The sequence below is a fragment of the Desarmillaria tabescens genome, assembly GCF_030435595.1.
Source record: "Desarmillaria tabescens strain CCBAS 213 chromosome Unknown EV420scaffold_7, whole genome shotgun sequence".
In the NCBI taxonomy this organism is placed as follows: domain Eukaryota; kingdom Fungi; phylum Basidiomycota; class Agaricomycetes; order Agaricales; family Physalacriaceae; genus Desarmillaria; species Desarmillaria tabescens.
In genome coordinates, this window is record NW_026848306.1 from 1,470,579 (window position 1) to 1,494,287 (window position 23,709).

The following is a 23,709-nucleotide window of genomic DNA, read 5'->3' on the forward strand; positions in this document are numbered from 1 at the left end:
TTGAATACGTTTGACTTGTCTTCAAGTGAAGCGTGAAGGATGGATATATTTACGAAACTTTACACGGCAGCGGAACCACTTCAAAGCTATGGGCCAGAACGCAAGGTATACTGATCAAGGCTTTAGTGACCAGTAACTGTCACTAACAGTATAAATGGCAGTTTCAGCATAGCGGGACAATGTCTTTACAACGGACATGGATCTTTCGATGCTTGATAAAACGAAAACTAACGTCCGGGAATGGAAGCTATGCATTAAGACTCAACCAGGTTCAATCGTTGCCAGAATTACTGGTAGCAAGGAAAAAGCGCGAGGCAAGTCCTTTGACAACTCGGTGTAATGTAAGCCCGGCTGTGACATGACAATATACTCACCATTTGAATTTCTTAGCGGAAACGACTTGTTCTTTATCTTTGCAATTGTCGTCTGAAGGACCATCCGGAAATAATTCGAGTCTGGCAAGCTGCTAGAAGGACGAGCTCGATGTTGTTGGCATTCGCAACCCTTGACGAACCTTCTATGTCAACGCTTTGACGACAGAAAAATAAAGCTCCGCACGTCCACATCTAGACTCCGGTCCTAACACACCTGACGTCAATTACTCGACTACATCGAGACGGCCCTATTCAGCCATTTTTATCTCGGTGTCAGTAGTAGCTCGCTTCTCTGGCCTTCAAGTACTTGTGCACCGGCAAATGACTCAAAGACGTCGATTCTGATTGGCACTGTCTCAGTTTGTCTAAACTCTCTGCATCCTCGGGCCCTTTTACTTACGATCAGCATCCCCGGTGTAGCCCGAACACATCCAGACTACTGGGGCCGTACATAGAGTATAGCTTCGACAACGATGAACGTTTCCTCTTGTCACTGAGCCGACCTTGAAGTAACCTTGGGCTTATTCCACGACAGTTCCGAAGGCGCGAAACCGATATTGGGACATCTTTGCGCTACGATCCGGTCTGTAAATGCACCGCAAAGCGAAGATGTTCCATTGAAGGTAAGCATACTGTTTGCAAATCATGCTCGCATTAGTATTGAAGGCGGCAGTCATCAGCGCCGAGATCTGTATTTCATTGGTTTTCGAGTCCAGGGATTTCTCTATAGCAAATAGATGCTGACCGTACACCATTTCTAGACTAGCGATACTGGGACCATTGTCCTCGGAAAATGTGGCCTCAAATCATTCAATACGTTTTCATCCACCTTTCTCCGAATTCGTTTTTCTCGCGACCAAGCTCAGAGGAGTACGGTTCAACCCTGCATTTTTGAGCCGAATCGTGGACATCAAGATGCTGAACCCCCTCCTTCTGTCAGACGCGTATTTCTCGCGTTCGGCCGCCCCTTACAGACGTCATATGGCAGGCATATTCCAGTTCCAACTCATTCTACTGGGTTTTCTATCATTAATGGCTTATACAGTGACTCTTCTGCGACATCCGAGCGTCAGCAGTGGCTGTGCCACGAACAAATGAGTGAAAGGCTATGTTAGTAGCTTTGATGATCATCGTCGCGCCAATTGGGAAGTGTTCTCCCATGTCGCGAAAAGCTAAAAAAAAAAAGGATGCAGATAGACCGTGCCTCCGGTGCGCCACCTCAGATGTGATGTGCCGGTAGGCTTTTCTAGCTCCAGCCTTGCTATTCAATTTTTGCATGCACCCAACGACGAGTTGTAGCATGATGCTATGTGGAGCTTCATCGAGGGACTTTTCAGCCCTTTGCCCTATAGAAAATCACGATTCATTGGTCCACACTGAAAGCTTAAAAACCATGTACTCCCACACCCTTAATGGGAGTTGTATTATCAGCTTCGGATGCTCTTATTCTTACGGTGATATGCTTCTCCGATGAATAGGCGCATAAGGGATCGTCCTCTAGTGTCAACTTCGATTCCTCGTTTGGGTTTAAACATGTTAGAATCGTATGTTATGCTTCACTTAAGACGGTGAGTGACATCCGTATGCACCCTAGGATGCGCGGATCCATTCTTGGGTGCTGTGCGGCCTCGGTGAGTGGCACTATTTAGCCCGACGACACACTGAGATTCTTCGTATGCAGTTTGCTATCGAAATTCCAGAAGTCTGCGGTTATTTCTGCTATATGACATGCGAAGAAGACCCCTCGAAGCCATGTACTTATGAGGATCTTGTGGGCGTTATGCTGATGTATCATGTTGAAACTCCTCTTTTTGGTGGAACTTTTTCTGGCTTCGAAAGTTTCGGGCGTGAACAGGCATGGCCATCGGCTTTTCTTTTATTCGATGTGTTGCTGCCGAAGTAACGTGTAACCGAGTCTTACAATCTCAAGAGAGGATAGATTACAGTATGTATGAATCAAACATATTTCTGAGAATATTCTTTGAGATATTAGAGTAAATACAAAGGGGCAACTCATTTCGGTGCACCTCGACAGACCCTTCGTAACCCGCATTATATACATAAGGATATCCTTTGGATAGACGTTGCAAGAATGGGTATGTTAGATATTGGAGATCCTAAGTTTCGGATGATCAGTAGAGAGAAGAATCTTCAGGAGGTTACTTACTTGTGGCAGGGAATACCGAGTGGAATAGGCGCTCAGCTATTTGCCCTATAATTGAAGGGATCTCTGCGTGCCGTTGAGCGTCCAGGAATAAGATGATTGCGAAATGATGTACGAGGGCATTAGCATAGTATACTCATAGAGTCGCCCGCTCGGCACTGGCGCTTGATACACTACTTGAGGGGTCTAGAGCGAATAACAGACGTTATTGACAATGAATATATACCTAAGGCGAAGTCGGACATACCGGGAGGACGTAGTCAGGCGTGGGCGCGGGCCTGTGGTGCTAAAGTAGCGAGCTCATCAAAACCAGCCATGAAAAATACATAGGGAAGGGGGATATACCTTAGAGATAGCTATCTTTCGGTATAAAGGCCATGGGCGGCGATATGGATGCATACGGCGGGCTTGACGCTGCAAAGCTCTGTCGACTTGGTCCTTAGGCATGGTGGACGATAGTAGATGAGGCAAGAAATTTGTCCCGTTTGAGCCTTTATGTACCAGGCTCGGATCTCCGAAAAGTTGTCCGCCATCGAGCGTGGTCGCACTTTACCGACCGCTTGCGGTCTGCATGTAAGTCACCACTAGTACCACTATCAATCTCGCGACAAAACTTTCCCAAATCGAAGAGGTATTCAGGACGATGGAAACCAGTCTCCCGGCATAGAACTACGTTCTGAGCGATGTCCCCACCGGCGTAGGCTCTGCGGGGTCCTACGACCGAAGTTCCGGAGTCGAAATTGAGAAGTCCGAAGATGCCCACGACAGTAGCTCAGCTTTGTCTCATACCTTCATCTGCATTGAGCAAAATCTCTCGATATCGCCGCCGATATCCTGAAGACTGGAAAGTGCTGTCAAGCAGCGTTGTCCGTGCAAAGGAACCCATTCTTCATTGTTCGATGTGTCCACCACAAGAATGATTTATCATCATTCAGATACGGAGCACATTATCGAAGTATATCTGTTAAGAAACTGGGACAGATGTCAGGAGGTGTAGTTGTCGCTCAGGGGCCTGGATAGCTCTCGATTGCCTTTGACGCGTCGCTTGCCTCGTCTTGATCACGTTCCTCGGTTTCTGCTTGCTCTTTGTGATATTACTCCTGCACGCTGCGGATGCTGTATCGTTCTTCTGTTGATTTCGGTTATTTAGCCGCAAGGTGGGAGTTGAACGTCATCAAGAAATTTGAAACGCAGTCACATGACCTGTTCCTGTCAATGCGTCATCTTTTGCGACCACGTTGAATTCTTGCACCCGTCGGGCGAGAAACTGAGCCAAACGCAAGGGTTAACTATTCAGCTGCGAAGGTGATCCTGGACGATACATTGACTAACCCGTATCTGGAACTCGTACCTGGTGTTACAGCCCATTGCAGATGTATGAGAGGTGGAAAATTCATCGTCCTTAGAAGAAAGCAGTTAATGCGCTTCATTTAACTGCCGGCTGGCTATTACACTAACCTGTTTAGCATATTATTCTCTTAATCCTCAACCATCTGCATCAAAGCTCAAACAAGGGTTTACACCACCGATAGTTTCGGAAGCTTTGGCGAGTTGAGTGCAAGGTAAGTGGTTCAACTTTCGATAGTGAATGCATATTCACATCTGGCTCATAGTAGCATATGGTGAAACGTTAGATTTCACAGATACAAAAAAGGACAAGACTTGCGGGCTTCGACTTATCGTCTTTAACTATTGCAATTTGGGCTACCACCGCAAAGAGGGACCTAGGATGACGTCAGCAAAGTCTACGAGAAAGAAACGTCTCAAACAGAGGAAACTGTAAAATGCAAAATATGGGGACGCAGACTTTGACCTCTCAGCTTCCGTACCCGGTATCCTTTTAGCATACCGCTACTGCTCAAAGACGTTCAAACGCTCTTGAACTTCTGCAAGCAATGTCGAAGAAAGTTGCGACAACATCAAAATACGCAAAACTAGGAGCGCGCGCACAAGATTCAGACCGGAAATGGTCACAGAACAAGAAACTAGGTGTTTTTGGAACAAAATGGTCAGTCGTAAGGTAAATACACAAACCAGGAGCGCGCGCGCAAGACACCAGGCAAACCCGGAAGCGTGCGCACAAGGTTCAAACCCAAAAATGTTCCCGGAACAGGAAGCCAGGCAAAACTGGGAGCGAGCGGACAAGGTTCAAACCAAAACATATCCACAGAATAAGAAATCCGGTTGTTTCGGCATTAAATGGCTCGTCGCCAGGTAAAATAGGCGGTCCCTGGAGCGCGCGGGCAAGGTTTCAGAGCAGCAAACGTTCCCGGAACAATATAGCACCAGGTCACAGGTCTACCTGGAACGAACTGGCAACTGTTCCAGGAAGCTTCTATCGGTCCGCGGGCAAAATACCAGGTGACAGCCAGAAAGACATAGTTCGGCTATGACCTGGCTTCGGCACCCCGAGGACCGACATCGATAGCATTCATATATTTCGGCCCTCCGAGTCCCAGCCCTGAGAGCAAGGGGTGAGAAACACGAGCATTATAATGTATTTAAGTATCAGTTCAAGTAATACCGGGACACGTTAAGGATATACACTTCACCCTTCCATACCGGGAGCTCTCTTTGAATTAACTCTGCAATGAACGAAAACTCAACCTAGGGTAGACTTCCCCAGTCTTAACTGTATTACTAGTAACTTGTAATCAAGCAAAGCAAACGGATACAAAGCCACTCTGGGTCTTTGAATATTCTGTTGTTGTGTGGAAATCTGTGAAAATGAACAGTCGCCAGGCGCACCCCACTTCTTCCGGGGATGTCTGGCTCACTCATATCATTCCAAGCAAGGCTACCGCGCTACGACACTTCCATGTCCTGTTTCGTCGAAAGGCTACTACGTTACGATAGAAGGTCGTCAAAAGGTTTTTGCGTTATGACTCCCTCGCATCCATTTCCGTCGAAAAGCTACCGCACCACGACGATGAGGGGTGTGATTCGAAAACTTGTCGCGCTACAACTCTCCCTCGCTTGTTGCGGCCGACAGCATTTGCACCATGACTGGAATGTTTATGCGCACCATCCAAAAAATATTATTGAAAAAAACATCAGCCAACTGCCGAGACCGTGAGGGAGTACTCATGACGGGGCTTTACCATGGCGGCAGCTGGTTCGGTACGTAGCAACGTTGTTCCTCGAGTTGTTAGTGTACATACGGGGGTCTGTAGTACGGACCCCGGCACGCTTCTGTTAAGGAGCAACGTCAGGTAACAAAACTTCCTTCCTTCCATCACATACAAACGAACTTGTGCAATGCCTTGATATTCTGCACAATACATCATCGTTTTTGAATTAACAATCCTTGTACCATATCCATAACACCCAGAAAGGTAGCACGTTCCGAGTCACTGAGTTCCCCTCCTTCATTTACATCAGATTTCTGCAAGGCGATCCCGACGATGACGCTTTGACGGGATGGCTGCATTATCGACTCTTCCTCTGCTACCCACACCAAGGTTGCGATTTGCGACGCGAAGAGATTATGAAGGGTTTGTACGTGTTCGGACGGAGCATTTCCCAGTAACGGCGTCAACTGAATAGCGGGAGGTGGTGGAGGAAGAGAGATCGCATTAGGATCTGTAGGGTCAACGACTGACGCTGCTATCAAAGGCGTAGTAGGCGGCAGTGTCGCTTGAATCTTAGAATTTGTTTTAACACGATGATTCACACTATGAGAAAATTGGATTCACCAGATTGCCTACTTTCCCTAGCTGAGTTACAAGAACAAGGATACGATCGGAGAACCTTTGAATAACGACTTCGGTTAAATTTCTAGCCAGCTCTTTCGCTGTCTGGCGAGAACCCATGGCGGTAAACTTAACAAAGCTTAAAGACAATTTACGAATATTCGGGAACAGGCACGTGGCATGACGTAACTTCTCAGCTGTCTTTATTGTCTTTTATTGACCGGATCTTCAGCGATAAAAGGATTTTACAAAGGTTCTTTGGGCGCCTAACTCTCTTGACTTAAACTTTCACGATGGAAGTCGATGCTCAAAATCCTACCCAGCCGTACACGATTCTGCGCATTAAGCGCAAACGACATGAAGAACCTCTTGATGCTCTTGTCATCGAGTCAGGCATTCGTCGCAAGAAATCTCGCGGCGGCATGGGCGTGTTCAAGTTCGCGCAGACAGTAGAGGACGATGCCTGGAATGATCAGAGGCTGCACCAACAAATACAGGTAAAATATCTGGTTTCTCTGGTTTCCCTGCTTAGTTTTGCACAGGACGAAGTTTCTCGGTTGTCTCGAGAGCCACCGGCGGTGGCACCAGAAGTGCATCAGAAGACTGTACCCCAACCCCCGGCGGCACCTACCAGTAGTCGGCGTCTGTCGACAGACTTCAATCGGAGGTATACAATCGTAGATCAAGAGCGCGAGACTATACTTCCAACTAGCCCGTGAGCTTCTTCCTCCTTGTGGGCTTTAAGCGACTCACTTTTGTCGCGTTTTGGCCTAGGCCCGAAGTCATCTCTACTAAAGAATTGCCACCCAAGCAGACAAATCCGAACTTTCGCGTGTTCGATGCTATACCGGAAGACAATCCGAGCTCTCATGAGATGGATCGACAGTTGGAGAAAATCATGCCTATGCTCAAGGCGTATCTCAATGGTGCAAGCTTAGATACTTTTTCGTGCTTTCTGCGGCTAAATTTTAGTCTAGTTGACGATGCTGCAGCCTCAGAACCAGCACCTGAATCGAGTGACTATGTTTGGGACGTCTTCTACCATAGACCATCGACTTTGAGCGAATGGAATGAAGCTGCCGCCGTTGGAACACTGTATGCTCATTCGACACATCTGACCTTTTTTTTCTCATCTTCGTATGCAGAACGGGTCTTCCACCTTCCCTCACGGATCCTTATGACTCTGACTCCGACTCTGAAATAGAGGATGAAGCGGACGAGGATTCAAATGGTTCGTGTACTTTCTTATGATGTTGGCATTCATAGGCTAACTCATCTGCAGCGGAGGAATATTATAAAAACGATTATCCTGACGAAGAAGAACTATCAGACTGGAGCGGAAGTGGCGGTATGTCTGACGACACTTCATTTGCTTGATGCTAACTTTGATTTTGGCAGATGAATTCCATGAACACTCGGATCACGAAGATTTTTATCGTTACGATTCAGAATAATGTTCCATACATCCCTATCGCTATACAATTTCCATGTACATTGTCACGTACTATTAATGTATATCAAACAGCATTCCATGTAGCCATAAACTGTACACATACCACAAATTAGCAATGATATGTTCTTACGCCTTCTCCGCGACCTGCGTATCATGAGCAATGGAAGCGAAGAAAGAAGAACGTCTTACATCATTGGTCTTCTTCTGCCGCGATCTGCCCTTACCGACAGTGAGGAAACCTAAGAAGACAAGGACACCCAGCATTGCTAAGCATACAGCCAAGGTCAGACCTGCACCAAGGAATCCAGCTCCCACGGGACTAATTCGCTGGTTCACTCGTGCAGCGGCGCTTGCTTCTGAAGCCGCTAATGCTAATGCACCGCATCCCCTGTCCTTCGTGTTCCCGCATACTGTACACCAATCAGCCGTGGTGTTAATAGCGGCAGGCTGAAAGAATTGATCATCTTTTCTCGATAATGAGCGGGTCAACTCACCGACAGATAATTTACAAATGTCGACAGCGGGATGTCCCCGGTGCCGTTGAGAATGTTGTATGTCGTGAAACCATTATCATCCGTTCCGTTCTTAAAATTAAAACGTAGAACAGGCTCTCCGCTGGTGGAAGAATTCCTGATCTCGAGGGCAAGGGCACCAGCATAATTAACTAACACGTCAGAACGTCAGCTAACTTCCCAGGTCAATCCACGGCATGGTTTGCTTACCGATTCCTTCGAGTTCTGAATTCATCTGGGCTGCACCTGTCATGTTAAATAGGGACAGGAATGGCTTGTAAGCGAGGGCCAGGTAAGAAATCTTGAGAGGGTCATCAGAATCCGTGATACTCGTGAAACTTTCAAAGATGGAGGGCAGCATGGTACGGGCAGCAACTGACGTGAGAATATGAGTTTGCCAAGTACTCTCATGGATAACGGAGAACGTACTATTTCCTATTCCCGCGAGTTCGGGGGACGAGAAAACGCCGTATTCATGCCAGTTGGCTAGATCGCGAGCTTGTTCCATAAATGTGTCCGGGATGCTAGCGGCAAAGGATGCATCGTGAATGTTTTCGACGTTCATGTAATCGTAAATCTATTGGGATTGAAGATTCAGGGACCTTGCATACTGAGACGAAGCTTACGTTCCACTAAAGGAGGGGTTAGCGATACAAACTCGAAGTATTGAAGGTATTACCATGTTCTTCAAAGTAACCGGTCTACCATCAAGGTACGGGGAGAGCTGGTTCAGAAACGAGGCGCTCTCGTTTACCTTTGCCTGAAATGCTGAAGAGTTGTAGAAGGCATTGGTGGACGTGTCAAAGGCCTGAGTTGGTTGTGAGGAATAAACAATGCTACGGAGAACAGCGTAGCTCACACCACAAGACGTCCATCCTTCCAGAGAGACGTCATTGTCTGGTTCTACGGATTCGACTGCAGTAGAAAGAATGTCAGATAAGAGTCCGGATATCATGGATTCTCACGACTAACTTGGTATGTACTGAATGAAGAGAATGATGATCATTCATTCTCTTGACGTGATGGAGTGACATTTGCACACCTGATAACCGCCTAGAGGGCCCTCGACAGTGGTTCCGTTGGCCAGAGTCACGTTGTAGTCAGAGGTGGCTGGGAACAAGCCTTGTAACAAGCTCGTTGCCGAGTTGACGATAACACCTCCTTCATCACCGCCGTCTGCACGGACTAGTGGACGGGGTTGGGGTCAGAATACAGAGCCTGTTGTAAGGATGGAAACGTGCCTTTGATCTGGTCCAAGTCGGCGATGGTACTGTTGATTCCCGAAATATATGACTCGGACGACGAGTTAAGATATAGCGAGCGCAACAGCTGCCCAAGCTGGTACTCTTGTAGCTGTAGGGAAAGAGAGTCAGATGAAAGGCATTGAAATAATTTCTCAATGGTAGACTTACATTCCCCTCTGGCGTAATTGTGGTCGACGACGCGGTGTACGAAGAGGGATCCTGATAAAAGCCTTGAGATACGATATCAGATCGGTTAGGTATTTATACATGAATCAGAGTTCAACATACCCTCTCGGTCGCCATGTCGAGCCAAGATCACTACACCAAGAAGAGTATTATCAGCCATAGAGGAGAGATGGGATATCCAAGTCTTGGGAATGTGCTCCTCGAGTATTTATGGCGAAGAAGGGAGATGTTTATCGTTCTTCCGGCGCTCCCATGCGGTCCAATTACACAAGATCAAGTATCCAGTATGATCAATCACCTGGTCACGTCATGAGTGCACGGAGGAAGATCGCCCTATTCTTGCCGCGTGGCTATTCGTGCCTTGCTCCCGACCATCATGTTTGCTGCAAAATCACCGCCGAAAGGGAAAAACAAGGAAGAATGGCACATGGGCTGGTGGGATTTTCAGCCACTGGTCGAGAAGCTTACCCCAAGGTCAGTGTTTCCTGTATATGCGACAGTTTGCATTTGAACTCGTCGATAGACGCGCAGAATGGTCGAATTCTTCTGTCATTTTTACTCCGCATCCAACTCAACCAACGATTCTCGCGCGTCATTTCTCGTCATCCAAGCAGTTCAACATTCCTTCGCCGGCACCGATTCTCGCAGCTTTGACGGACTTTGACCCTCCGACTATCATCTCGGCCTCTCCCAACGACGACTGGCTGTTCGCGTACTTTCCAGGACGAGGGGTCCCTGGTGCTGGGTGTCTCTGGTTTCGTGGTCCTGAGATTGATAACTGGATACTCAAGGACTACTGGACGCCGCCACTGGGTGCTGGGGTTGTCACAGCAAGTTGGTTGGGCGCACCGCGTGAAGTACGTGATGCATGTATTATACTGACTAATAATGACGAACGATGGCATTTAGTGGACCGCTGATGAACATGGATCGTTTCTTCGTCTTCCTACTCGTGGCCCAAAAACTCCGGTATCCTATCCCACTTTGGCGCTTGTCACACAGAACCATCAATTGACTTTGTGTTACGTGCGAAATTATATCCCTTCTCTCAAGATGTTTTCCACTCCTCTGAATCAGTATAGCCTTGTCAACGAGAATTCATCCATGCCGACACCTGAAGCTACTGACAACGGTGGCCTTTTGAGACTGTGTGTCACGGCAGCGATCGGTCTCGGATATGACGGCGCGTTTTTAAGCTTTCTGTATCAATTATCTTTCTAAAGTGTATATATCTCCAGAATCCTCAATTCTTGTCGCGACTCGTTCCCATATTATACCTTTACCTCCTAGAACTCCGGATACCGATCAATTTGACATGAATATGTCCCTTGATTTTGGCCAGTCAAATGCTGAATCTACAACGCATTCTGAAGAGATATATGGCGAAGAATCTATCATTGAAGTTTCTGAGGTCCGTCTCCAGTTTGACGGCATCATGATGCGTAAGTCTACTGTCATCATACTTTCTACCACAGCGACTTCAGCTACAAACAGGTCTATCGACGCAACCACTGCTTCCTATACAAAACTGGGAATCACAGCTCACCAATCTTGTCTTCGTGTGCAAAACCCCGTCTGCCCCTGAGCTAGGAGTTGCCCAAAATGAAACCAAGGCTGCTATGTACTTGGTAGCTAGTTTTTTGGATTTTGGTGACTGTAAGTGTTTTCTTAGTTTGAATACGCAACTATTAACGTTTTCTTGTTAGACTCGAATTTGCCTCAGTCCAAAATAGTATGCTACTCTATGTTGCGTCATGCTACACCCGATACCAAGCAATCCGCATGGGTAATGGATCATTTTTTGGTTAATGATGTTGCTACTGACTTCTTCGCAAGTCATGTCACCAGGCCGGTACAAGGACGTATACGGATGGCGTTCTGGGCTTTCTCGTTCCTACCAAGCCGTTGCAAGGTGTCGATGCTAGTTTACTCGTCGGCATACTAGATACGTCAGGATCCTTCCTTGCTGGGAAGACCAAAGACAAAGAGGTGCGAATCGGTATGACTACAATTCTGGAGATGTACGCCACCTGTCTTTCTGGGTTTATCGATCACTGAGGCATGAACATCAATAGTCCCACATTGTTTGAATACGATAAAGAATGGGAACCCTCTCCCATTTTCACGTCGGCTACCAAGGTTGGAAAAGAAGGTTCGCTGCTATTCAAATTGCTTGCTTTCGGTCATTGATCATTGTTCAGTCCCGATCCATGCCGTTCTCTCGCCCAACGAGATGTTGCTATGCACCGTTTCATCAATGGTAAGGGCTACACAAACCTCTGTACATACGGTCCCGATACGTCGCGCATCGAGAGCATTCAAGGCTGGATTTCCATCTATTCTTCCACTATCTTCCGGTCTTGCCTCGGCAATTCTATCACGAAGAAGTACAGCAGATTTCACACACTTACTTTCCCTTTCGACAATGCCGATGGAAGAAGTTAGCCACATCTTATTTCAGGTGTTGACTATCGTGGAAACACAGTCACGCAGAAAGCTGGGTACGCTGACTTGGCAGACTTTGGGTGTTGCTTTGGAGATTTATAGGTTCGTAATTCAGCGACTGTCTAACTTTACTCTGCTAAATCCTATTCAGGCTTCGAAGTTTACGGGCAAAGGACGAAAATGCCAGGGATAATTTGAATGCACGTTGGCAAACTGCGCACGACCTGTGCTCACTGGCAGCTTGCAATGCCGCATTTGAAGACTGTAAGGACAACGACGGGCCTGATTTTCGTGCGTAGCCGTCATGTTCCAGTGACCTCATCATGACTGTCTCTTGGCAGGCGCTGTTTGGCAATTTATAGGAATCTGTGGATGGGTTGTAAACTTCATTGAGAAAGTCATGAAAGAAGTCATGTTAATCAATTCAACAAGCAAACCATCGAGCGAAACCGATGATCTCTTCGATGCAGAATCTCGTAAGCTGTTCCCCTGAATGTATGCCTATTTTCGTTTATCTGCCTACAGCTGTTTCAACCGACCACTACGAGGTTCCCTGCCTTCTTCACATTGTGCATCCTCGTGCACTAGTGAATTTGAAACAAGCGTTAAGCAATGTTCGTAGTTTCCGGAGCAGCCTTGGTTCAATCACGGCACGGGGTGAGAACTCCCAGATTGCCAAAGATGTCCTGGTTGATCTGGTTGATTGTTCGGGCGTTGATCTCAACGCTTTGGATCCCTTATTGGATGAGTTCATACTGAAGTCAAAGGATATTGAAGGTAAGAATTCCGGGGCAGTCATAGTTTACAGAAAGGTGATCGTGCATTCCCAGTTGAAGAGACACGACGAAGTTTCGCTTCATGCGAGCCTACGATCTCAATGGAGCCTCAATTACAAGCAAATGTTAGACGGTTATGCGAGTCGGGAGTTATTTCAAAATCACGACTATACATCAAGCCTCACGAGTTGATAGACGGATTCGAGAATCTCAGCTTGGAAGGTCCTCGGAAGGAGCAGGATAAAGATGTCGTCTCGAAAGGAGTGCTTATGAAGAGGCAACTTTGTGTGCAATGTCTTCGATGTGATGGTCTCTCAGAAGCTGCAAAAGATGCGCCGAGGTCTGCAAAGGATGCACAGAGGTCTGGAGCTAGTTCCTCTGATCGTTGGAGAACCTGGGAGAGGAAATGGGTACCTGGGTGCGTTTGCGGGGGTTCATGGTTAACAGCAAAAACATGAATAGTATCTGTTGTCATTCGTGATAAAGTCAGATGCATTTGTATGTCTGTATGTAACTTAGAATCTTTCACAGCTTCGACTCACGGCTACTCTCTAAGAAATAATATGATGTCGCCCTTTTCACTTCTTGTAACCACTCTTCGATAACGGTTTTGTCGGTGACATTGTTATCCCAATAGACCACCAATCCGAGCTCGTTTCGAAATGTCGAAGCTCCGAGGTAAATTTCCCCGGGACGACATCGAAGACGTACACCGGAGCAACGTAGGTGGATTCGAGAAGTTTTCCCGCTTACTGGATCCGAAAACTCGTGCGGGAGGAGTTTATCAACCTACTGTCCGGTTAGAAAAAAGAGCGAAGATGCACACCGATGAGACGCACGCTTCCGAAGCTAGAGCCACCGAACGAAGGCACCAGGCCAAACTTTGCCTGATCAATAGCGGAAATAGAGAGATCTTCCTCTTTTGAATATGATGTTTGCGCTTTGGACAACAACTCCTTTAACATCTTGATCATCGGGGGGTAACGAACCGAGCCGATGTCGAGAAACAATGGGTGCTTCAGAAGACTATTGGCGCGTTTTTGCATATTCCTACACCTATACCAAAAGCGTTGACGTGACAAGAGAACGTCAAATGTCGAATGAGCACCCTCTGGCTTTAGTGGAACAAATGACATCGGGTAGAGATAGAACCCTATCGAAAGCATCGGATTTTTGGCGCCTCCATGGGTATACCACTCGCGGTCCAAGTACGGCCTTACATTAATTGGGCCCGTCGTGTATGTAGGTTCCATCTTCCTGAATTCCCATTCCTCCTCTGTCATCAAACCTTGAACATACCTCCTACAAAGCAGACGGCCCATGGAAATCTGACCAAGTACGACATAAACGTTCCCAAATGATAATCCGTGATTCCGGCATATTTCCATAACGCGGAGTGTTTCTTCAGCGGTAAAATAAAGTACCGTCGTGCGAGAGTCAACAGGGTTCTCGTTCATGTGGACGGCGACATTTCCGGGGAGTGTTTGACCCCCGGTCTGAAACCTTATATGTCAAGAAATTAATTAGACCTTGGTGTAACTTGAGGGACGCACGCTGAATTTTGCGGATCGAATAGAAGCAATGACATGGGCCATGGCTTTGTGCCACCGCTGGGTAGCGAGATTGAGATTTCTGACAGGATACAGGTCATCAGTCGCGAGCGATAACGCTAGCCTCTTCGATAGACGGGGTGGAACGGGTGGGGACGAAGAAGATAAGAAAGCAAGCAATGTCCGTGCGACAGTATAGTGGGAGATCCCATCGCTTACGCAGTGGGCAGCATGGATGACGATGTGAAAACAATTTTTCTGATCGGATTGCCTGAAGACGAAAAGTCGGACGAGATGAAAATCGTCAAGGATCCGCTCTTGATTAAGAATATTTTCTACCGTTGCATCCACATCGCTAAAGGATGGGACCGTCATGAAGATCACCTCTCCGGAGATGTGCACTTTGAGTCGACGCTCATCTACGACGAAATGCACGTCTTCGTCCCTGTCCCCGACGGTTTCTACCTGTGCACCGAGGAGAGGGTACATCTGCTTTGCAAACACCCAAGCGTTGCCCACGGTTTCTTCGGTGATTAAGAAATTTTCATCCTTTGCTACCTCGAAACACACTGAGAGCGCGCTATCTGTAGCCCCGTGAAGAACTCGACCGCGCAAGTAGAAATGCAGTTCGTTAAGACCCAGAGAGCGCTCATAAATGAGATGGGGAGAAGACGAGCGCAACTTCCACGGGGCGCGCATGGCTGGGGAGAGTATGAAAGCATATGCCCATTTTAAATATATAGCGTCCGCGCCCTAAAAGTTTGAAAAACATTCACGAGAGCTAGTCGGAAGTGTCAGGAAGGAAACCGCGGCCCGAAACTCCGCGCTGGTCCCTGTCACAATCGTAACGTCACGAGAACTACTTTCAACTTTCTGCTGCCCTGCCCACTTTCTGCTTGCTTTCAAGTTTCTACTTCAACGATGCCCAAAATCAGCCTGCCGTCTTTGCCCATTTCTTGTCTCTTTGGTGTCAGGAAGCCTTCTGGACCGAACTTCAATGTCTGTCGTAAACGACATACAAGCACTCGTCCAACAATCGAAACTTTTTGTAGAGGCATCAAAGCTAGAACAAGCTGCTGGTAAGAAAGCCAAGGGTCGCAAGCGATTCAAGGGAAATGTCAAGATAGGACAAGGCGGTACACTTGATCCACTGGCAGATGGCGTTCTGGGTGAATATTAATGTTGTCTTCAATGATATTTGCTTTTCTCACATATCGTGGCAGTGATAGGTATCGGGAAGGGTACCAAGCAACTATCGTCTTTTCTTGATTGTACAAAGGTAATGCACCGATTTATTTCAAGTTTACCTATAACTTATTCAACCGGATGCTGCTCCAGGAATATATAACGACGTGTTTATTGGGATGCGAAACCGATAGCTATGATAGTGAAGGCGCTATAGTTCGAACAGCACCATGGAAACACATTGTACGAGAGACGGTTGAGAGCAAAATTGGTCAGTTCACAGGCCAAATTCAGCAAGTACCTCCCATGTAAGAGTTCTCTCCACCTGAAGACTCGCAACTTGAACAAAACTGTCAGATTTTCTGCCTTAAAAATGGACGGAAAGCCATTATACGAATACGCCCGTAAGGGCATACCCCTTCCTAGACCCATAGAGCCTCGAGCTGTGACCATACACAGTCTTGAGCTAGTTGAATGGCTTGGGAGTGATCATTCCTTTTCTTGGCCTGCACAAAAAATGTCCGAGGAAGAGAAGCTCTCCCTCAGGAAGGCTATACAGAGTGTTGATCAGAGTGTGGATCTCAAGGATGAACCAGAATCGACAACGTCGGACTTGGAGAGGCCGTCTGCTTTTGTGCTGAAAATGAAGGTCTCGGGCGGCACGTATGTTCGATCAATCGTTCACGATTTGGCGCACGCTGTAGGGTTCAGCGGGACATGTGGTTACCTTGACACGGAGTCGGCAAGGGAAATTTGTCCTGGATCAGGAAGAAGAAGACGACCACGTCTGTATGCCCTTCGAGGTGTTCACAGCAGAAAACAGCAAGGAAGTAGATGAAGAAGGCTGGACGCGGTGGGAGAAAGAAGTAATGGACCACCTACAGATTGTTTCAACTTGAACATTGAACCCTTGCTCGGATCGTCACATGGCCCGCCATCGAGGTGTCGTATTCATAGGTAAGCGAATACTACTCCCTCGCCCTTGTACGATTTGGAACTTTATTTTAACAGGTTTCAGTCATAAAATGGAAGGTATCAGGAACGAGGCAGTTCTCCTTTACTCGGCGGCAAGGTCATTCCATGGAGGCTGTATAGCGTATGTTTTTAAGTCCCCCTTATATACAATCCGGAGAATATCTCGGTTTGAACGACGTGTAACGTGAATTGGGGTGTCCCCGTGTTGATGGGCCGTGACAAGTTGTAATTGCACGAATCTAAAAGGGTGGGGAGAACGACTACGATAGCGTCGAGAAGAAGCACTTGATGACATCCTGACAATGCCCATTAAGATGTAGACTGGACTGGAACAACATTTGGACCTTTGTACGCCGCCGCTGGAAGGATGAAGCGGCAAGTTTTTCCGAGAGCGGCCCGGTGAAATCCCGGGCCGTCAATCCGGTCCGATTTGATGTGGATGCACCCCTTATTTGCCGGCTGTCGTTTATATAGTACGTCTTTCCAGGATGCGATTACACCTCCCTACTGGATCCCCCTTCAATGGCTGCAAACGGTTCCAATGGCGTTCATATCAGTGCTACTCGTCCTCTGACCCCGGGTATCTACGCACCCATTCCTACTTTTTTTATTCCCGATTCCGAGGACCTTGGTGGGTAGTGTTAATTTAAAGCAGCGATTACTCATCTATTCTTCTAGATATACCTTCCCTTGAAGCACATGTCGTTCGGGTTGCAATTGCAGGAGTTGGCCCCCTCATCACTGGTTCCATGGGCGAAGCCATTCATCTGTCCCACACTGAGCGTATGAGAGTCGTTAAAGCTGCTCGCGATGCTTTAGACACTGCGGGCTTCACTCAAGTCCCAGTAATCGTTGGCACGGGTGCTGGGAGCACAAGGGAGACAGTGGAACTGACAAATGAAGCTGCTGCTGCCGGCGCGGATTACTCAATCGTTATCGCAAGCGGCTACTACGCAGGAGCTTATGGAAATAACCCGAAGGCTTTGAAGGCTTTCTGGACAGAGGTCGCTGCAAAGAGTCCCATTCCAGTGATGATATACAATTGTAAGTCATTAGTGCTTTAGATCGTCAAATCATCCAATGAAATGCTTCCCAGATCCTGGTGCTAGTGGCGGAATTGATCTTGATTCGGATTTGATAACGGAACTCGCAGAAGAGTGCCTCTAATCTCTGTGGAGTCAAATTGACGTAGGTTTCTACCTTGCCGGCAACATTTGGTAACTGACACTGACCATTAATAACCTTCAGCTGCGGAAACGTTGGCAAGCTTACCAGAATTGCCGCTTCTGTGTCAGGGCCGGAGTTCCCATTGAACCACCCTCGTAAGAATGCCGCGGCACCTTTCCTCGTATTGGGAGGATTTACCGACTTCATTGTTCCTTCATTCTACGCCGACGGACACGGCGCAATCACTGGTCTAGCAAATGTTGCTCCGGTAGATTCGTTCACCCCCTATAGTATCATAAGTCATATGCTCACGGAGAACTTAGCACGCCATAGCGAAGCTCTGGTCGGTAACGGTTGCGTCTAAACAAGATTTGTCGCTACTTCCCGAAGCATTGCGACTGCAAGGGATCATTGCTCAGGCCGACTTCACCATCGCAAAGGCCTCAATTGCTGGCACGAAGTTCTTGATTGAGAAACTTTACGGGTATGGCGGAGTACCTCGCAAGCCTCTTCCTCCCATGGAAGCTAGTGCTGCACAGGATCTGTGGGATCACCCCCATACCCAAGACCTTGTAAGATTGGAACGCGAGATTCGTGGTAAAGCCAAGGCTTAGTTATAGCGCTGATTTCTTGTAGTTTTTACATTCGACCTGATGGCTGTTACGTGGCAGTATCTATCTACGTAGAGGCGTCAACTGACACTCTCGCTGTTATCGTTATAAGTATCATTTCTTGAAAAGTGTGTGCTCGCGTATTTTAGGATTTGCATTAGCATGACCAGTGATCAGCAGTTCGGTGGATAGGTGTCTTGTGACTACATGAGCTCGCACTTCCATGCTTCAAGGTCCGTGACCTCGAACGCTGAAATTAAGGACGAAGCATGCGCGAAAGAACTACTTTCAAGAAACAGTTGTGTATGGCCAACAAATCGATGAGATAAAGTTCAAAGAGAAGGGGAGGTACTATGTGACAGTCGCCAAGCCCGTACCGTCGAGAGAAAGGACAGGTTCGGGTGCGGAGTGAGATCATCACGTCGAATAGAACTTTGCACACATGGACCGACAATGTAAAAGGATAGCGGCCATTGATATTTTCCTTTTAAATTATTGCAAGCTGGTGGGCATCATCAGGTACCATGACGGCACCAGTATACATGCACGCCGCAAGCATCAAACGCGGGGAAATGGGAACTCATGATTTTCGGGCCGAATATCCGCTCGGCTCTGAGGGCCGAGTCGCGTCGAAGCAGAGTCACGATTCGAGTTCTCGAGCATTCCAGTTACCATCTACGTCGTCTGATTGCTCTTTGACGCTCAACGCCCTTGACGACGAAGGGCGCGCGAACAATGCTCTGCTCGACGCCCTCGACGGCGAATTGGCACTTTGTGCGCTGCTGTCTCTCCAGACAGCTCAGGCAGGTTAACGGTATGTGCCACGGTGCAGAACGTTGCTCGTCTCTGATAATCCTGATAATCATGGTGCTGGACAGATATCCGCCACTTTCACTCATCCTCGACCCGCTCATCGTCGTCGACTCCGTATGGATCACTCTCCGTCGGCGTCCCACATGAGATTTATCCCGGCGAACGACGAGTTGCTCTTACGCCACAGAATGCTGCTCTGCTAAAGAAGAAAGGATTTGCAAATGTGCTTGTGGAGCGAAATGCAGGAGCAGAAGCCCAGTTCCTCGATGAACAATACTCTTCTGCTGGAGCTAGGCTGGTTTCACGAGAGGAATTGTTCAAGGCTTCGGATATAATGCTCAAAGTGAGGCCACCCTTGCTGGATCAAGAGGCGCATCTTCTCAAGGAAGGAAGCTCGGTCATTTCATTCTTATATCCGGCGCAAAATAAAGACATTGTGGATTTGCTTGCTTCCCGGAAAGTCAATGCTTTCGCTGTGAGTCACCGCATTCCAGTGCTGTGTTATTATTCATACGTGGCGTAGATGGACATGGTACCTCGTATTTCTCGCGCCCAAGTTTTCGATGCTTTGAGGTATGTCTTCGTCACGACTACGTTCGTTAGTATTCAACAGCTGCGACCCAGTTCTATGGCAAATATCGCTGGTTACAAGGCTGTTTTAGAGGCTTCCAATCATTTTGGTAGATTTTTGACGGGCCAAGTCACTGCTGCTGGGTAAGGAACTCTTTACTCCATTTGCCGCCCTTCACTCACGCGTTAACAGGAAGGTAAATCGACCCTGAATTCAATTACACGTTGACATAATTCATAGAGCCATAGATACCCCCAGGAAAGGTTCTCGTAATTGGTGCCGGAGTTGCAGGATTAAGTGCGATCGCAACTGTACGTTGTGGTTCATTGACGTGACACGCAGATGGTCTAACAGGTTCTTTTCCGATGAAAGGCTAGGCGTTTGGGTGCTATTGTTAGAGGCTTTGACACGCGTTCTGCAGCAAGGGAACAGGTTCAGTCACTCGGAGCAGAGTTCATTGAAGTATCGGTGAAGGAGGAAGGCGGCGGTGGCGGCGGCTACGCCAAAGTTATGTCGAAGGAATTCATCGAAGCGGAAATGGCTCTTTTCATGGAACAATGTAAAGATGTCGACATCGTAATCACGACGGTAGGACAACGTTTCAAACGCCTCCATGTTTATACTCAAACACTACAACTATCATCTAGGCCTTGATACCTGGGAAGCCTGCACCCAAGCTGATAACCCACCAAATGATTGCAGCCATGAAGCAAGGTTCCGTCGTCGTTGACCTGGCAGCGGAAGCTGGAGGTAACTGCGAGGCGACGAAGCCTGGTGAATTGGTTGTTGAAAATGGCGTCAAAATCATCGGTGAGTCTACCTGCATCGTAAATTCCTGTTTCTTCATTCTTAGCTTTCCGTTAGGTTACACGGATTTGCCGTCCAGATTACCCACACAGTCTTCAACCCTATACTCTAATAACATCACTAAGTTCCTGCTCTCTCTGGGTCCTGGTGATGGGAAGTTTGCCATTGACCTTGAGGACGAAGTTGTTCGTGGATCTATCATAGTGCACGGTGGAAAGATCTTGCCTCCGGTTCCTCGAACACTGCCTCCTCCTGTAGCCCCTCCGACAAATGAAAAGGCTGAAGAAATCGCAGCCACAAAAGCTATTACCCCGTTCCAGAAAGCAGCTCGTGAAGTAGCAACAGTAACCGCTGGAATGGGAGGCGTTGTCACGCTCGGCAAGGCGACAGGTGTTTCGTTTATGGACAATTTCTTCACATTTGGACTGGCTGGACTGGTTGGATACAGGTTTGAACTTCCCTGATATTTTGTTGCATAAACTGATGAGTATCTCAGAACTGTTTGGAACGTTGCGCCTGCATTGCACTCTCCACTGATGTCTGTGACGAACGCAATATCCGGAATGGTTGGCATCGGTGGACTATTCGTGATGGGTGGTGGGTATTTCCCTGGCACTATTCCTCAAGCACTTGGCGCCCTGTCCGTGCTTTTGGCTAGTGTCAATGTTGCGGGCGGCTTTATCATAACAAAACGCATGCTGGATATGTTCAAGCGTAAGCCAGAAGTGCTATCTGAGCAACATGCCATTAATTCAACACTCTTTAGGCCCAACTGACCCACCGGAATACTCTTGGCTTTACGGCATCCCTGCCGTCGTGTTTACAGGAGGATTTTTGACTGCTGCAAGCACTGGAATGGGTGGTCTTGTCCAAGCTGGGTATCTGGCTAGCAGCGTTTTGTGCATAGGTATCGTGTTTTTCCACTTTTTAAACATACGAGTACATTTGTTGAAGAATATTCTAGGATCTCTTTCTGGTCTTGGCTCCCAAGCCACAGCTCGTCAGGGTAATGCTCTTGGAATGTTGGGTGTCGGTTCTGGAATTCTTGCGTCCTTGGCTGCCGTGGGCTTCCCTGTTGAGGTGTTGACACAATTTACCGCCGTTGCTGCGATCGGTGGGACCATTGGGACGCTCATTGGCAAGAGAATCACTGCTACTGAGCTGCCGCAAATGGTATTACATCTATTCATTATCAAAGCGTTATGCTCATAGATCGGCCCAGGTTGCTATGCTTCATAGTGTAGTTGGTCTCGCGGCAGTCATGACCAGCTATTGCTAGTGTTATGGCTGACCTGACTGATGTATCGACCCTCCATCTTGTGACTGCTTACCTGGGTGTCGTTATTGGTATGGTCGGTCTTTATACTGAACGCGTCTATGGCTGATCCAATCTCATTAGGTGGAATAACATTCACCGGATCTATTGTTGCCTTCATGAAGTTGGCAGGCCGAATGGGTTCAAGGCCGTTGGCCCTGCCTAAAAAGCATCTGATTAACAGCGGCATTCTTGGTGCTAATGCGCTGACTATGGTAGGACTTAATATAACCCAACATGACCCAGTAAGACTGATGGCGTTTATAGGCAGGCTTTGTTACCATGGCTCCTGCTGCTGCCTGTCGTAGCCGCCTCATATCTTGGGCTAAGTACACTCTTGAGTTTCGTCCAAGGTTTTACGACCACTGCCTGCTATTGGTGGTGCCGACATGCGTACGTCTTTGTCCACGAATGAATCAAAGACTAGCCGTGCTGATGTTGGGCATTGTAGCTGTCGTCATCTGTGTACTCAATTCATATTCCGGATTCGCACTAGTTGCAGAAGGTTAGTTTCATTGATACCTATGTCCGGACTTCCTTTTTGAGCAGCAGAGTAGGCTTCATGCTGGATAATTCTCTCCTAACGACGGTAGGATCGCTTATTGGTGTGAGCGGTTCTATTCTTTCATACATCATGGTGCGGACTGCGTTTATATCTGTTGTCAAAGCGCTGAACTCCCGGCAGTGTGTCGCAATGAATCGTTCGTTAACGAATGTCCTGTTCGGTGGTATTAGTTCCACCGCAGCATCGCAGGAAGCTCAAAAGATCGAAGGCGTGATAACCAAAACCAACGTCGATGATACGGTGGAGGCGTTAAATAACGCTGACAACGTGATATTGGTAACTCAACCCATAAAATTGTTTTATTCCAGAGCTCATGATTGCAGGTGGTCGGCTATGGAATGGCTGTGGCCAAAGCGCAATACGCCATCTCTGAGATATGTTCGTTGCTTCGAGCGAAAGGAATTAACGTCCGAGTGAGTCTGCTCTTGTACTATGGCTTACCTCATATCTGACGGCTTTTGAGTTTGCAATCCATCCCGTGGCCGGTATGTGTATCTTGGGAAACTGCATATATTCACCGTCGCTCATTGTCATCAGGAAGAATGCCAGGGCAGTGCAACGTCCTTCTCGCAGAAGCAGCTGTTCCATACGATAGTGCGTCAATGCAACTCTGATCCAAAACTCTAGTTTCTGATTCACGGAATAGTCGTCTTGGAAATGGACGAGATTAACGACGACTTCAAAGACACCGATGTTACTTTGGTGATAGGTGCCAACGACACTGTGAATCCGATCGCACTCGAGCCCGGTTCAGCCATTGCGGTAAGCGAGGTAGTTGAGTTGCGACAGAACGATGGGTGACACTTCATAGGGTATGCCGGTCTTGCATGCTTGGAAGAGCAAGCAGGTCATCGTCATGAAGAGGGGAATGTCCAGCGGTTACGGTGAGCCAATGCTGCGTCTGCGTTCTGAATTTTGTACTGAGGTCTCTTAGCTGATGTTCCAAACCCGATGTTCTTCATGCCTGGAACAAAGATGCTTTTCGGTGACGCCAAGGATACCTGTGAAGGTGAGAGCTTCTCCTTTTTCGAACGGTTAATTCGATGTTAACGATGGAATTTCAGCTATCAAACGGGGTCTCGAAGCAAGGGGATAGTGATGTAGCAAATATAGCTGGCAAGTGGAATATAGACAATGAGATCTCGAATAGCATGTGCCACTTGGGACGTTGATCTGACGCTACAATTTGTACTGATAATTATTTCGTTTCGATTTCGTGTAAAGTTCGTACGCTGTCGGTTATCGGCCCGACTTTCCGAGTTATGTCAACGACGCGTACCGGCCGCCATGTGGGCACTGAGCCG

General features: G+C 47.6%; 8 protein-coding genes across 8 annotated transcripts; 5 read left to right on the forward strand and 3 right to left on the reverse strand.

Annotated features, from left to right (window-relative positions):
- Positions 1–5,508: 5,508 nt before the first annotated feature.
- On the reverse strand, positions 5,509–6,370 carry EV420DRAFT_1303813 (uncharacterized protein). Its single transcript, XM_060468441.1, has 2 exons — positions 6,234–6,370; positions 5,509–6,181 (listed from the first exon to the last, which is right to left on the reverse strand). Exons 1-2 carry the CDS (start codon positions 6,348–6,350, stop codon positions 5,822–5,824), a joined length of 477 nt encoding a protein of 158 aa, XP_060335260.1. The 5' UTR covers positions 6,351–6,370; the 3' UTR covers positions 5,509–5,821.
- A 65-nt stretch (positions 6,371–6,435) lies between these two features.
- Positions 6,436–7,684, forward strand: EV420DRAFT_1303814 (uncharacterized protein; the record flags this gene model as incomplete). Its single annotated transcript, XM_060468442.1, has 5 exons — positions 6,436–6,945; positions 7,005–7,325; positions 7,376–7,461; positions 7,513–7,578; positions 7,629–7,684. Exons 1-5 carry the CDS (start codon positions 6,524–6,526, stop codon positions 7,682–7,684), a joined length of 951 nt encoding a protein of 316 aa, XP_060335261.1. The 5' UTR covers positions 6,436–6,523.
- Positions 7,653–9,883, reverse strand: EV420DRAFT_1520898 (histidine phosphatase superfamily). Its single transcript, XM_060472193.1, has 13 exons — positions 9,728–9,883; positions 9,608–9,669; positions 9,437–9,548; positions 9,238–9,380; positions 9,168–9,177; positions 9,055–9,110; positions 8,875–9,003; positions 8,822–8,827; positions 8,625–8,772; positions 8,406–8,570; positions 8,178–8,347; positions 7,873–8,130; positions 7,653–7,827 (listed from the first exon to the last, which is right to left on the reverse strand). Exons 1-13 carry the CDS (start codon positions 9,783–9,785, stop codon positions 7,810–7,812), a joined length of 1,335 nt encoding a protein of 444 aa, XP_060335262.1. The 5' UTR covers positions 9,786–9,883; the 3' UTR covers positions 7,653–7,809.
- Positions 9,884–10,001: 118 nt separating this feature from the next.
- Positions 10,002–13,304, forward strand: EV420DRAFT_1264492 (uncharacterized protein; the record flags this gene model as incomplete). The annotated part of the gene is made up of 13 exons (XM_060467225.1): positions 10,002–10,099; positions 10,149–10,482; positions 10,535–10,812; positions 10,916–11,067; positions 11,120–11,281; positions 11,332–11,411; positions 11,462–11,646; positions 11,701–11,777; positions 11,827–12,190; positions 12,222–12,361; positions 12,412–12,546; positions 12,596–12,847; positions 12,901–13,304. The coding sequence occupies 13 exons, from the start codon at positions 10,002–10,004 to the stop codon at positions 13,302–13,304; spliced, it is 2,661 nt and encodes an 886-aa protein (XP_060335263.1).
- Positions 13,205–15,175, reverse strand: EV420DRAFT_1116955 (uncharacterized protein). The gene is made up of 3 exons (XM_060465896.1): positions 14,400–15,175; positions 13,686–14,342; positions 13,205–13,635 (listed from the first exon to the last, which is right to left on the reverse strand). The coding sequence occupies exons 1-3, from the start codon at positions 15,093–15,095 to the stop codon at positions 13,372–13,374; spliced, it is 1,617 nt and encodes a 538-aa protein (XP_060335264.1). The 5' UTR covers positions 15,096–15,175; the 3' UTR covers positions 13,205–13,371.
- Positions 15,176–15,194: 19 nt separating this feature from the next.
- EV420DRAFT_1627838 (pseudouridylate synthase 4) lies at positions 15,195–16,480 on the forward strand (the record flags this gene model as incomplete). Its single annotated transcript, XM_060476047.1, has 5 exons — positions 15,195–15,565; positions 15,620–15,675; positions 15,735–15,889; positions 15,939–16,286; positions 16,321–16,480. The coding sequence occupies exons 1-5, from the start codon at positions 15,394–15,396 to the stop codon at positions 16,478–16,480; spliced, it is 891 nt and encodes a 296-aa protein (XP_060335265.1). The 5' UTR covers positions 15,195–15,393.
- Positions 16,481–17,078: 598 nt separating this feature from the next.
- Positions 17,079–18,806, forward strand: EV420DRAFT_1729939 (uncharacterized protein; the record flags this gene model as incomplete). The annotated part of the gene is made up of 5 exons (XM_060479895.1): positions 17,079–17,187; positions 17,235–17,600; positions 17,653–17,713; positions 17,805–17,991; positions 18,047–18,806. 5 exons carry the CDS (start codon positions 17,079–17,081, stop codon positions 18,335–18,337), a joined length of 1,014 nt encoding a protein of 337 aa, XP_060335266.1. The 3' UTR covers positions 18,338–18,806.
- Positions 18,807–18,858: 52 nt separating this feature from the next.
- Positions 18,859–23,705, forward strand: EV420DRAFT_1729943 (NAD(P) transhydrogenase beta subunit-domain-containing protein; the record flags this gene model as incomplete). The annotated part of the gene is made up of 26 exons (XM_060479896.1): positions 18,859–19,108; positions 19,213–19,622; positions 19,671–19,720; positions 19,772–19,861; positions 19,911–19,914; positions 19,967–20,029; positions 20,091–20,306; positions 20,366–20,528; positions 20,583–20,973; positions 21,022–21,239; positions 21,292–21,432; positions 21,490–21,698; positions 21,748–21,772; positions 21,795–21,872; positions 21,925–22,055; positions 22,112–22,193; positions 22,292–22,345; positions 22,398–22,524; positions 22,576–22,681; positions 22,729–22,818; positions 22,869–22,890; positions 22,943–22,999; positions 23,052–23,167; positions 23,217–23,289; positions 23,340–23,414; positions 23,470–23,705. The coding sequence occupies 26 exons, from the start codon at positions 18,859–18,861 to the stop codon at positions 23,499–23,501; spliced, it is 3,273 nt and encodes a 1,090-aa protein (XP_060335267.1). The 3' UTR covers positions 23,502–23,705.
- Between the last annotated feature and the right edge of the window lie 4 nt (positions 23,706–23,709).